The sequence below is a fragment of the Formica exsecta genome, unplaced genomic scaffold (genome assembly GCF_003651465.1).
Source record: "Formica exsecta isolate Colony F162 unplaced genomic scaffold, ASM365146v1 scaffold265, whole genome shotgun sequence".
In the NCBI taxonomy this organism is placed as follows: Eukaryota; Metazoa; Arthropoda; class Insecta; order Hymenoptera; family Formicidae; genus Formica; species Formica exsecta.
This window is the reverse complement of record NW_021849915.1, coordinates 249,255-262,953: the sequence shown is the minus strand read 5'-3', so window position 1 is coordinate 262,953 and position 13,699 is coordinate 249,255. Positions and strand designations below refer to the sequence as shown.

Here is a 13,699-nt window from a genome sequence, read left to right as displayed (position 1 = left end):
TAAAATTTTAATTCGTAGCTTATGTCAAAAATTGCATAGAGTCAAGTAATAAATAGTATCTGTTCAAAATTTTTTTTTCAATGACGCGAAACGTACACTCTATACAATCACTGAAAGTCAATGATTGGTGATCATTAATTATAAAATACTAGTTTGAAAAGAGCATATTATCTCAATTCATTTATTCTTGAATTTGAATATATTAAATAATTTTTATGAATTGCACAAGTAAATCTACTTTGTAGTATCTTTTAGCTGCCTTTTGCTTCTATCAACAATATCTATAACAATGTCTCACTTTGTTGAATTCTTAACTATAAATGTCAAGTATACTGGTTCTAAAAGATTTGTATTATATTATATTATATACGATAAAAGATGTATGCAAGATAATCCCTTATTTTTCTCAATATTTTTGTTAAGAAAAAAATAATTGCAAATTGGTGAAATTGATGATTTATTACAAAAATATCCGATTTTTTTAAGACACGCTCCGCATATATGTATGTATATATAAAGTATATGTTATGCATTCTACACACAAAACGCATCACAGGCACGCACGCACGCATGCACCTATATTACCTATAGTAATTAACAAGACAATTCTCTTTCTTTTTCTTTCTCTCTTTCTCGCTCTCTCTAGTATTCTGCACTCAGCAGCTTTTATTTTTCATCAATTAATTCTAAGTTTAAGTGTACCTTAAAATTCCATATATGCTATGTGTTCTTTATCTGTGGAACGCGATTGGATCAGATTATGAATAACACGCGACCCTCTTTAGGGTTAAAAATGTGCCGCACATAGGGGAAAGGAGATATAATAATTATATATTTTGTCGTAATTTATGCATTTCATATTATCATTCAAACTGGTATATAAAATGATATTTAAAGTGGAAATAGAAACATATAGACTTGCCGCTCAGGGAGTATTAATAATACATACCAAAGCGGTATATAGGTATAGACTTATTAGTATAAGTACTCTTAAATAAAAAATCATATAGCAAAAAAAATGTTTTCTTGTATCAGCTTATCTTGAAACAAAGGTCAACAAGATTCCTGTTACGTGTTACGTAAAGAATTCTTAATTTAAATTTCTGCTGCTTGCATTATTACGAGAATATTATTATTGCAAAGATAGATAAAAAATGTTTGTTGTACAATTATCTTCAATATAACGCGTACGTGACAAAGTATTTTATAAAAATTTCTTGCAAGATACTGTTATATTCAGATCTGAAAACATACCAGTAACACAGATCCTCGAACACAGCAAAGACGCTCGAAAACGTGCCTCCGCAGCTACAATTTTATTTGATTTGATACATATGAATACTTTCCAAGTGCTTCTGCACATCTGGACGTATCATATAATTAATAAGTTATGTAATACGTTTCTATATTCGTTAGTACGGACAATAAATACAAAATGTTAATTAGCATACGTTACTCCTATTTCTGTACTAAATTATATTGCCTTGAAATTCTATCTGCAATTTTATTTTTTATAAAACTCTTGTTGAAAAAAAGCGTTGCGCGCCTATGCCTTCTAATCTTTTTTTTTCAAAAATTATATTATATTATAATCAAGAATGTTAATTATTTTTTATCATTGTAACAATCTCTCTATAAATATATCTCTCTGACATTCGGAACTGTTTCAGTTGGACAATGAATCATAAAACATATGGTTTGTCTTATTTTAATAACTGAATAAGCTATGAGTAAAAAATTTCGACTTCTATCATATATATTGATTTAACAAAGGACGGAAATAGAAAAATGTCAACTGGAATGTACGTGTATTGATGAAAATCAAATTCCTAGAAAAGAAGATCAGACTTCTTGTATGTTATAATTACATATTATAAATTGTAAGAATAGTTGGAAGATGCATGTTGGAAAACCAAATTGTTTGCACAACATGCTTGTACTACATGCAACATATAGTACAAATCATGATTATACATTCAATATATCTATACTCGTTTTAAAAAATTTATTCCCCTCCCCTTTTGCCATGTCAGTATCTCGTGTATTATTTTCTTGAAGATACACGCGCTAATTTATCAGATAGAATAGAGTGATATGTTCTACATTATCACTCATTTCTAATATTGTCCATTATAAAAAAAAAAGGAATAACAAAAAATATAATGTAAACTACAACTACTTCAAAAGAAGTAGAAGACACTTAAAGATTGTGCGATATTATCGTAGAACAGCTGCATCTGGAAACTTATTGGAACTTGCTCCGATATGTTTCCATATAAAAGTAAAGCACTTTTTCCTCCCAATAAGAGACGATGAAGGAAACTATGATCGAAGCAAAATATAAATCACGCGAAAATATGTTTTACATATGCATTAATCTGTACAATACAAAACCGAATATTACTATTCAATTTAGAGTGTAATATAATATGTCACTCTCATTTCTCTCAAAATAAAATGCAACAAAAAGATATAATATGTCTATATATGTCGGTAAATATTTCTGTCTTTAACATTCTTATAGGATAATAGGTATCCAAATCTCTCGACGCCATTCGTATTCGTTCATGGATTCCTCCTCGTAAATTGCATTTACTCGTATTCGAACATGTACCCTGCACTAAACAAATATCTTATCTCGCATATCAGTGACAATAGCCAAGCTTACTTATGGCAACTCTGGTCAATTAGAAAACGAAGGCAGTGATAATTATGAGTTGAGGCCCTGACGTTTTTCCTCTTCGAGCATCGCATCGAGTTCATCCGTAAGATTGGCAAGCATATTCCCAATGTCGTTCAGAACGTCCGCAGGTTCGCCACTAGAATGATGATTGAGTACGTGACCGCCGATACCGCTATTCGATCCACCCGGTACGTATTCTTGTGCTCGGCCGGCCCTTTGCTTTATCGTGCCTGCATTCTCATTTGCAAACGGCAAAGAGTCTGATTCTGTACTGGAACTTGACTGTATAAACATAAAAATAAAATACATAACAAATATTACATAGATGAAAAAATATTCAATGTTACAAACGTAACATTCTTCAAGTATCAACATACCTTAAAACTAGCATCCGATCCATTGCGATGCTGTAGAGCGAGAGAAGCGATTAATTCGTGTTCCTCGTTAACGTTCACACTGACGCTACCCCATGAACGTGACATGGAGGAAGGCGGTCGATTTAGTTGCGGCGGTGTAGAAGGCGCAGGCGTGGGTGCTGGCGGTGGTGGCGGTGGGTGATGAAGCAAATGGTGATGCTGATGCTGATGATGATGCTGATGAATGTGATGATCATCGCAGGAAGCTGTCGGTACTGGTCCGCTACAATCTATCACGACGTCGCCAATTGCTGTACCTACACCTACTATGGAAGAACTAGTTGTGTCTCTGGAACTTTGCCGTCTCGGGGGCGACGGAGGACATCGTTTCGGAAGGTGCGGACTACTCTCCAGTCCGTAAGTTAATTGATACTTGTTATCCAAATCTCTTGGCAAAGATTTGTATTGTCCTGGTGTTGCGGTGACCTGAAATCACAGATACGCGCACACATGTATATATACACATGTACAAATACTGGAAAACTCGTGCGATTGTGACTTGTATTATATACAAACTATTCAAATCTGGACAGATAAATCTTTCTCACTCAGATATTAATACATATTTTGAACATATATTATATAAATTAATTGAATTAATACCTTGGCTACAGGCCGCGGACGAACGAGGCAATGTCTTGGTCGTGGAAGTGTGCCACCGCCGCCACCGGTATCTACAGCGGAAGCATCATTCGTGGGTGTAAGATCGCCATCCTCGAAACTGCGTGGACGCCAATCGAGGGGTTGTGGATGCGAAGCTGGGGCCGGTGACGGAGGATAACCGAGAGGCGCGTCTTCTAAGCTTTCCAAAGATTTTCCACGAGAGCCAGTACGACCGACTGTACCATAATCAGCTGGAAGTGCAGCGTACATACTCCTCCAAGTAGCACCGCAAGTAGTATCGCTCCCACCTCTTTGGAAAGATCTAAGTACAGGGGAGGAACAATCCTCATCGGGCGATGGCAGATCAGGCCCGCCTCGTTGAATAACAACATCCTAAAAAAAAAATCAATCGCTGCAATATAATCTTTTATTATATAAAACAATTGAGAGAGATTACAACTTCTCAATGGATCTAATATAAAAACAATAGAGAGAATATGACTTACCTGCGTATGTCCAGGATGTGGCGGTAAACGTGCAAGGTCAAGCGGCTGTATACGCTTGCCAGCGCGTATATCCTTAACTCTCTTAATCGCCAGCAATAATTTTTTTTGATGCCCTAGACGTACGATACCAATGTCCTCGAGGTCCTCCCAAGTAAGGGTTGTCACGTCCTCGACGGAACGCATGCCCTGCTGATGAAGAGCACCAAGGTATTCCTCGAGCCTAAGAAGTCTGAGCCATTCTTCTAGCGATCCGGGTACATGTTCCGGCAATCCATCTCCTATATTCAAATTGTCTATCTCCGCTTTTAGCCGCTTTCTGTGATTAGGTTTTTTAATACCTGTAACATATAAATGAGAGTAGATGCGAGTGTCGCAATATGAGTAGACTTACTAATGCGATACTCGACTCACCTATAGCCGTGAGATCCTCCGGTGTCATACGTGTTATAGTAGCAAGGTCGTAACCTGCAGAAGCAAACAAAGGAAAATATTCCTCAAATTGGAGCTCGGTTAACCAAGCGTGAACGACATCAAGGTCCGCCGGTCGGTCGGGATGACTTCCGAGGGAACTGATAGAGCATCTGGGAGACGAGGCAAGAGCACCGGGTCCCCTGGGTCCCAAATGATATCCAGATGCTCTTCCAGAATCCAGCGATGCCGTAGAATGTCTAGAACCGGAACCTGATCCAGAACTACCAGGACTGTCCCTGCCGGGACTCTGGGTCATATCGATACCTAGGTAATATAAAAAATAATTGATCTATTATAATCATATTATTTCTAATACTACTTTCATATTAATATAATTCTCTTCGTTAATTATATAATATTTAAATTCTTTCTTAATTAAGATTTCTGTCTTTTTCAATCTGCAAATATTCAAAAATTAGGCTATAATTTTTTTTTAAATACTGTTGTAAAAAAAGAACAATTAATTGAGAAACGTAAAAATGTCTTCCTTTTTTTAATATATTTTTTCAACTTTTAGACGTTATTTATTGTAAGTAATTATAATAAATTTAGTCATACATTTTATATAATAAAGCTTCCGGTGATTTCACAAAGTTAGAACAAACTGGTGCCAAGAGATTCGATTTTAGTGAACACAGAACAAATCAATTCTTGCGATAGTGAACCAAAAATAGATCAATACGAATACAACCGTAATAGAAGATGAATGAGAGGAAGTATAAAGAAAGGAGAGAATTTATATCTTACGTTTTAGCACGAAAATATAACAAATAATAAATTTAAACTGAACTGATTTTCATCAGCCATAAATATATGCTCATATTCGAAGGACGCGAATGCAATCCAATAATGTAGGACACTTCATGCAGTGCAAAAATACTGGTATGGGTCATTGATAACCGATTGTTCAACACTTATTTTAATCAAATTTTTAGCATTTTAATAAAAAAATTTAAATTATATCTCCTTGTTAAAAAAAGATTGATAAAAGGATCATTTTCAATATGTAAAAAAATTTTGCTATGTAGGGTTCTGAAGAGTGAATATGGTGTAGTCCAAATATATTGTACACTGCCTTACTTTGTCGAGAATCCTGTTATACTCACTACGGCAAAATTGTTTTCAGATTAATCGAAATAAAAGTTAGTTTATTTAATCGAAATGGCAAATTATATCACAGGAACATAAAAATATAGTCATGTAATATTTGACGTTGTTTTTTGTACTTTCCGCAATAAAGATTAAACCTAATATTTCACGATTCTCATATATAATGTACGTTCATCATCGTATAACTCGCACCTTGATCTTCGGCGTGGGCATATTTGCCGATCACAGGCGGAAAGGCGAAGCCAGGATGGGTAAAAATAGGTCCCGGACTTTTTCCAGATGGCATCCCGTAGGAACCATCGTCCGTCGTACCTCCGGGGCCGCTTCCAGAGAGGAAGCAGCTATCCTCGCTGCTAGCATATCCAGCCGAGCCAAAAGAGGAGCCCGAGTGTCGAAACACGTCTGGTACAGCCGGTGGTGCTACTTTCTTCGCTTGAGTCACGGCTTTGGACGGCCGGCTCATACCGCCAACTGTAACATATGCAGCAGGAAGAAAAAATTTTAATCGATTATGTACGATATATACGATAACACACGCGTGTTCGTGGAGATTACAATGAAAGAAAATTGATGATGAAATGTGTAGAATTTTTTGCGAAATTTGTTTTATAAATTATGTCTCATAATTACACAATATGTGCGCGCAACATTTTCTGTTTGTTGAAATTGTGACATCGAGAAATCCTGGTACGCGCGCGGGATGCAATTACAAAATTAGTTTTATAAATTAATGATAAAGAATTTTCAGAATTATAACAATTTTAATTCAATTATAATGATTATTTACTGTATAATTTTTTTATACGTTTTTAATTTACGTATTTCTTTAGATTTGTTACGATTGTATTATTAATAACGCGAAATATCCTGTATATCGTATAAATAAAAATATCAAAGTTTAAATGGCAGAATGTTGTATGAGTATATCCATCAACATTCAACGATATTGCCGTAACTAGTTAGGTAAGTTGCTTTGTGTAAAACATGCAGAAATATTTATAAATATTTAGTTTCAAACATTTATTTATATGATGATCCATATATAAATACATAGTGCGTGATAGCTCTTATATTTTCACTAAATTAAAAAAAATTATAGATAATCGTGAAAATGTTATCACAGAAAGTATCTGGAAACAAACTATAAATAAAAGCATGTTTATCCAATAGTTGCAAAATTACTGCAATATTTGCAATAAGTTTTTTCTTTTTATATTGTATGTGCAATAAATAAAAGTTAAATAAAATAATACCGTTCTTTAAATAATTAACTGTCAAAAATGGATATAAAATATGACAGTATATATATTTGGTCATGTATTATATATCAATTTATAATCAGAGATTCAGTGCTCTTTTTGTAAATATTCCATATCATTTATAATTTAAAAGAAAATTTAATACTTCAAAAATTCGAAATCGTATAAAACGAATGTAAGACCGAAAGTTTGATACGTGTCGACGACTTCAAGAAACAAACATTCAAGTAATAAATAATCCTGTGATCAAAGAGCTTAAATCAATAATAATTATTTTCAATAATAATTATTTTTTAAAAATTACATAATAATAATGAATTTAATTGACATCGAATCTTTCTAATATTGTATGTGTCTACATTTCATTAAGTAACCAAATAAAATATTTTTGTTTTAGACATATATTTCACACCATGAGTTGGACGAATCCTTCAAATGTGGACAATATATAAAACAGTTGTGCCTAGTAAAGTTATAGGCGGAATACATCATAGTAGCTGAAAAAAAGGATCATTTGACAAGGTGATTAACACATCGCTCTTTCTTAACATTCCACAACTATAGATGAAACGAAAACCTTGTATAGATATAAAAGATACTGGCCTTACATATAGGAAGACGAGAGAAAAAAGAAAAATGGAATAAAAGGAAAGAGAAGAGAGGAGACTGGTGTCACACACAATCTGCAGGATGTGTCAATTCGTTACGTAAACAGGAAAAATCTTCTTCATTTCGTGAAACTTCGTTTTCCTTCTCATACTTGTTTTTCTAAGAAAAGATCATTCAGGTCACATCCAATCGATCTCGTTCATCCGGCTGTTTTATCTTACACGCGATTCGAAGACATTGAAAATATGTAACATTAGCGACAAGAAAAGGAAAAAAAGAGAAAGATATCCGCGTGATATAAGACTTTACAAGATATTTCTACTTCTAAACATAATTTTTTGACATATATACGATACGCGAATAAAATATAAATCGTGAGTACAATTTTATTCAGATAATAAAATAGAGATTTGTTTTAGAAGAAAAGAAATTCGCGATTTAAAAGAGTATTTATCTGGACTCCATCGGGTTCTTTTGCGATACATATTGGTACATGTACTAGTTTTCAGATCGCTTCTGCGATCGACGCTTCTGCGAGCGCGGAATGCACAGCTCACAATGTGCTTACTGTGTGAAAGTTGTATGTAGGTTCGGCGATAACCGAAGGAGGCGTAATTCACCAACGAAACTCGAATCATAAATATCGAGCAGCGAAACAGTAATTTGTTAATTCGTTCGATGACTGATAAAAGTTATCGTATCATGTTCCGACTCATTACTCAGAGCCGCTATAAAAACTGATATATAATACTCTTACTAGAAATAAAATAAATAATAACTTCCTTATTATTTCGAAAAACGATATATATTCATTAAAGAAAAATATAAATATAAATTTAAATTCTCAATATCTACAAATCTCTCTCTCCCTCTCTCTCTCTCTCTCTTGAAGAGATATCTCAGATATCGAAGTAAGAGCAGCGATTTAGCGGAGTTTTCTCCTCGCTCAAAATTGTAAATTTCTCGTTCTTAATCGATATTCCCTCCCGTTTGTGGTTACATCCCGACACGATATCCGCGCACTTACGGTACAAGAGATTTTTCCAACTGCCGTAAATTGCCTTGATGCATTTGTCCAGGGGCGTATTGCTCGGCAACGCGGCTGTCGTTTCACGAGCTCGTAAGTTGCCCTCGGAGCAGCTTCTGAACAGGCTCTGGTTAACTGCAATCGCTCCGACTGTCGTCTCGCGCGAGCGCAGCTTCGCCATCGGATCTTCCGAAGCTCCATGAAGGAGCCAAGCCTCCACGGCAGGGTCGCGAAAACTTTTGTAAGTGGACGACAATTTTCTCGAGGACTTTTGCAGGAATCGCTTCCCGGGTGGCAAGGGCGGGGGACCCAGACAGCTGGCTACGGCGGTGATCGCCATTTACACCATATCACAACCTGTTTCGATCGTTTCCAAACATAGACGTGATTCTTCTGACGATTAGTCACTATTTATTGATGAATACGTGATCGAATACCGTTCACCAAATGTCGCTACCGTTCACATACCTTCGTGATTGCGTTTATCAGTGTGATAAGTACGGAACGTATGGATGTAATTTCAGACACATTCGTAACGTCGAAGAGATTAATTGCACAGATATATTATCGAGACAAAAAAGTCGGGCTTTACAATAACGTCAATTTCGATGAGCAATTCCGTAGAAAAATTTTTCTTCAAAATATATAACTTCATTCAGTTATTACTTCTCTTCATTCCGTTAAATTCATATATTTTTATTATTTGATTTAATAAGATTGAGATTCGATGAACATTTTTATGCCACCATTAAAATCACTATGTACACTAAACGATCATTAGATGAGATCGTAATCAACTATATCTGTTCATCCATTAACGGATTAATAGTCTTTATTAAATTAATCATTATATGCAGACGACACAATAAAAATATTCGATTGCTCAGAGAGTGCTTGAAAATTCAATGACGATTCTGGATATAAACGTTGATTGGATTAATCACTTTCTCGATAGAACAGCAAGCACTTGCAGATCAATCCGTTCTTTAAAGACTTAAGGAAACACACGATACTGTATTCAATGAATCGGATAGCTAACTATCTCGCAGAAGGGAAGCACAATGACAGTTCCTATTCGGAACTGTCAGAAAGTACGGTTTAGATAAGCGCAGGCGCGTATACGGTGTCAGTGAAACGGCACGTTGGTGGTGGCGAGAGGGCGAGGTCGAATGGTGGGTGAACGGGTTCCAGAACCCAGCGTGGGCCGCCCCTGCTAGGCTACCCGCGTAGGTAGCTTTTGAAAAGCGCGGCATGCAAATCGACGCAACATATGGAAATATTGAGAGAACGATGAGGATCGGCTCGTAAGAGAAGGAGGACTTAATATTTTACTCCCTGCGCAAGGCAGAAGGAGAGAGAGAGAGAGAGAGGAACGACGAGAGATTTCATTGATCGAGCGACCGGCTGACAGGCCTCGCGAGACGACAAGTACGCGATCCACGATCCGCAGGAAACGAAGCGCATTTTTTCCCTCCCATTAATAAAGGCTGTCGATATGATTTAAATGTTTCCTTTCTAGAACGCGCGTTGGTGCGACGCCGTGACTCCGATTACGAAGGGAATGTTTCGGTTAAAAGTGAGGAAATGTAGATATGGAAGTAAGATGCAACATAAAGATAAGAATTGCAATCGCAAGTTTTGATTCTTAATAACGTAAAAATCTATCTTTGGAAATTAATTATAACAAAAATTTTTTTAGCATGTGGATAATAGAATAAGTTCCCAAAGTTTTTTGCCATTTATTTCATGGGCATTCTATATATACTATAATATACGATATAATCCGTATATCACGATTATCTGAAATATTATTTTGATAATTAATTATGTCTTTACAAAATAAATTTTGTTTTATTTTGAAAAGCTGACAAAAAAAAAACAAAATGTTTTTAAATAGATTTTTTGAGATAAATTTCAAAATATCTTTATTAAAAAAATAAAGATATCTTAAACTATCTATTTTTGTTATATTTTTCTATTATGGTTTTATAAAGAGTTTAACAAACTAATATTATGTAATCTTGAATTGTGCGTATGTGCGTGTATTATATATTGCACTTTTGTTAATCTGTACTTGTCAGATTTACAAAGATCAGATTTCAAGCATTTTTTCTTTCGATTTACTTAAATATATACTCTAGTTTAATTGAGCGCTATAAATATAATATAAATTATATAATAAAAAAATGCAAGGAAAAAGATTACTTTACGTGTGTAAGAATAATCTGATAATATACTTATTATATTTATTAATGTCGATATATATCAATATTTGAACATTATCAAAATCAAACAGTAATATAAATGACTACATTATAATTTATTAAAGTACTATTATTTGTTTATTTTTGCGCTTTTAAAGAATATTAATCTTGTATATCAAAACGTTTAAGAAATAACAACTAATTTATTTGTCAATTAATTATGTCAAAACGGATGTTATCGATTTTAATTAATCCGATTAATAAAAAGTTTTATCGAGTTCGTAGATAACCATCATAGTATGTCAGCGATTGCGATGAAACAATTGTCATTGTGGACGCGGCTTTAAGGATGCTGGACATCTCTAAGAGCGAACAAGAAGAGGAAATAAAAAAAAAATATATACGCCGCAATCTACGACCGGCCCGTGTAATCTGCATAATGCATCGGGGTGGACGATCGCTTAAGTGGATCCTCGTCAAGGACGAGCAGGAACAAGTTACCTTGCTCTGCAATTATGATCGATAATTTGATCGTTTTGTATTACTAATATTTTTATCTTTTATTTATCGTTTCTTGTTTCGAGAAAGAAAGAGATAGCACGGAAAGAACTACCGTCGAAAAACAAGTTACGAGAGGTGTCTTCAATATCCGTAACACGAGAATTGGACTGAGTTCTCTTTATAATTTTTTATTTATGGCGCGGTTAAAAAATCGTGTGAAAAATAATACAACCGTATTTTTTGCTGAAATCAAACGTTCTCCCCATTTTTTCTTGTTCAAATAATACATGCGCAAAATGAAAATGTCATTGCATTGAGATCATGTAGATACGCATGATGTACTTTGTCTTTCATTATCTACTCTACATATCATCACGTGGCAAATATGAAATATGGAGGAGTTCCACGGAAAACAAATGTGTTGAGAATACGCATATAGAATAGGATGTTAAAAATACGGTTGTATCATATAATTTGATACCTTCGTGACAAGAGATAACACTAACTAAGTAAGACACAGATCGATAATTAAGCGATACAGCGAATAATTGCGAATAGGAGCATTACCGATAACATTCTCGCCGCGGTCACCGGAAAAGTATGTCAACGAGAATATCGTTACCATAATAAAAAAAAAAAAAAAAAAAAAAAAGAAAAAGAAAAAATGGAAAAAGAAAAATGAAATAATAATCCTATATTACCATATACTGTATGTAATTTCCCTTGGCATTTGATTAGAATATTCCAATACCAGTATACGTTATTGCATGTGAAAAAAGTGTAATATTTTTCTTTTTGAATAATGCCATGGCTACAATCAGCTTGCGACACAGTTCTCGAAGAAATTTTTCTTTTAAACGTTAACATGATTTTCAATAAAAATAAAAGCGCCATATGCATATGAGAGAACTTGGTTCTCCGTAAATCAATAAAAAATAACATAGTTATATTAAATTATAATGATTTGTTATCACATTTAATAGCTAGGAACTCAACGACATTTTTCAAATTGTAGAAGTAAAATTTAATTAAATTAAAAATAAATTAAATTTTTTATTTAGTTTTTGTATTTAGATAATTTTTAAATTTTTAAAATTTCTATTTTGGATGAACTTTATAGAAGTTTAAATTACACGTATCTCCTATTTCATTCACGTCACGGAGTTTCATAAAATAGATGTAGATGTGAGAGAATAATTATTAATTATATATGCATCTATTTTGAGTATTAGTTAAATATGTAATTATTATAACGCAATTCTCTAAATTTAACAAATTTATGTTAATGATAATACAAAATTTTATTACATCATCTACAATGTGAAAGCATCAGATTGGACGTGTGATGCAATTTCTACAAAATCGAATTGTGTATATATTGGAAATACGCGAAAGAAATAGAAATGCATTCCGTCGTAATGAACTCTTTTACGTTGTCTTTAATTAATTTCGTTCTATGGATCAAACAACAGATTAATGCATTTCAAGGTTGCGCCTATGGAAGTTAGCAAATTGAGGTCATATATGTACACATTGTGGTATGAAGTAAATGTGAAATTCGCAGTTTCAAGAATTCCAGACATATGCTACGATCGTGACGGTAAACTTAAAGCAGAGAGAACGTAATAAGAACTTTCGATGTAGAAAGTTTTTGCAGTTACAAATAAAATATATTGTGCGAGTTTAATGCGAGAGAATTTATTAATCAAGAAATTTTTCGCTGAAGAAAGAAAAAGAGAAAGATCATGAATCACACAATTGAAATAATTAATAACTATTACAATAAAAAAAAATTGATTTAATGTAAAAGAAAGTCTCTCTCTTCTGTCTCTCTCTCTCCTTTTGCAATAAAAAATATAATTTCAAAAAATAAAACGTTCCACTTTTTGAAATATATTTCTAAATATGTGTCCATCTTATGAAATAATTTTTTGTTGGCAATGCAAAGCAGAAATCATGTTTTTTTTTTTTCGTCGACATACGAACTCGTTTTCATTCCTCATTCATTGCGAAATTTGCGAGCACAAATTAAATATATCGGAATGTTTGACATGTTACAGAGCAAAAAAAAATGAAGGAAAAGCTTCTCTCGTCAAATTGATTCGTTTCGAGTTTCGAAGAACTTTCGTAAGCGTGGGTAGACGAGGTTAGATATAGGTGTACCTATATCTACCTACAGTTCTGATCTCTTTTTTGCTTTCAATCCCTCCCTCTTCTATCCGCCCGCGTATGTCTGATACGATGAATACGGATCGAACGCGATCCTTTAAAGAGAGAGAGAGAGAGAGAGAGAGAGAGAGAGAGAGAGAG

The 13,699-nt window shown here is 34.0% G+C and overlaps 1 protein-coding gene across 3 annotated transcripts in view; it reads right to left on the bottom strand.

The window, feature by feature from the left end:
- Positions 1 to 839: 839 nt before the first annotated feature.
- The window catches only part of LOC115237000 (caskin-1), a 31,458-nt gene continuing 18,598 nt past the window's right edge, over positions 840 to 13,699 (bottom strand). For 2 of the 3 annotated variants that reach the window (XM_029809741.1, XM_029809740.1), the window contains exons 2-7: positions 5,982 to 6,260; positions 4,620 to 4,943; positions 4,209 to 4,546; positions 3,703 to 4,095; positions 3,061 to 3,525; positions 840 to 2,965 (exon numbers count right to left, since the gene is read on the bottom strand). In XM_029809741.1, the coding sequence (XP_029665601.1) occupies positions 2,711 to 2,965; positions 3,061 to 3,525; positions 3,703 to 4,095; positions 4,209 to 4,546; positions 4,620 to 4,943; positions 5,982 to 6,252 (2,046 nt within the window). In that variant the 5' untranslated portion in view covers positions 6,253 to 6,260 and the 3' untranslated portion in view covers positions 840 to 2,710. Of the gene's footprint in view, positions 2,966 to 3,060; positions 3,526 to 3,702; positions 4,096 to 4,208; positions 4,547 to 4,619; positions 4,944 to 5,981; positions 6,261 to 8,684; positions 9,473 to 13,699 lie in introns of those variants that run through there. The other variant, XM_029809739.1, reaches the window with a different exon arrangement.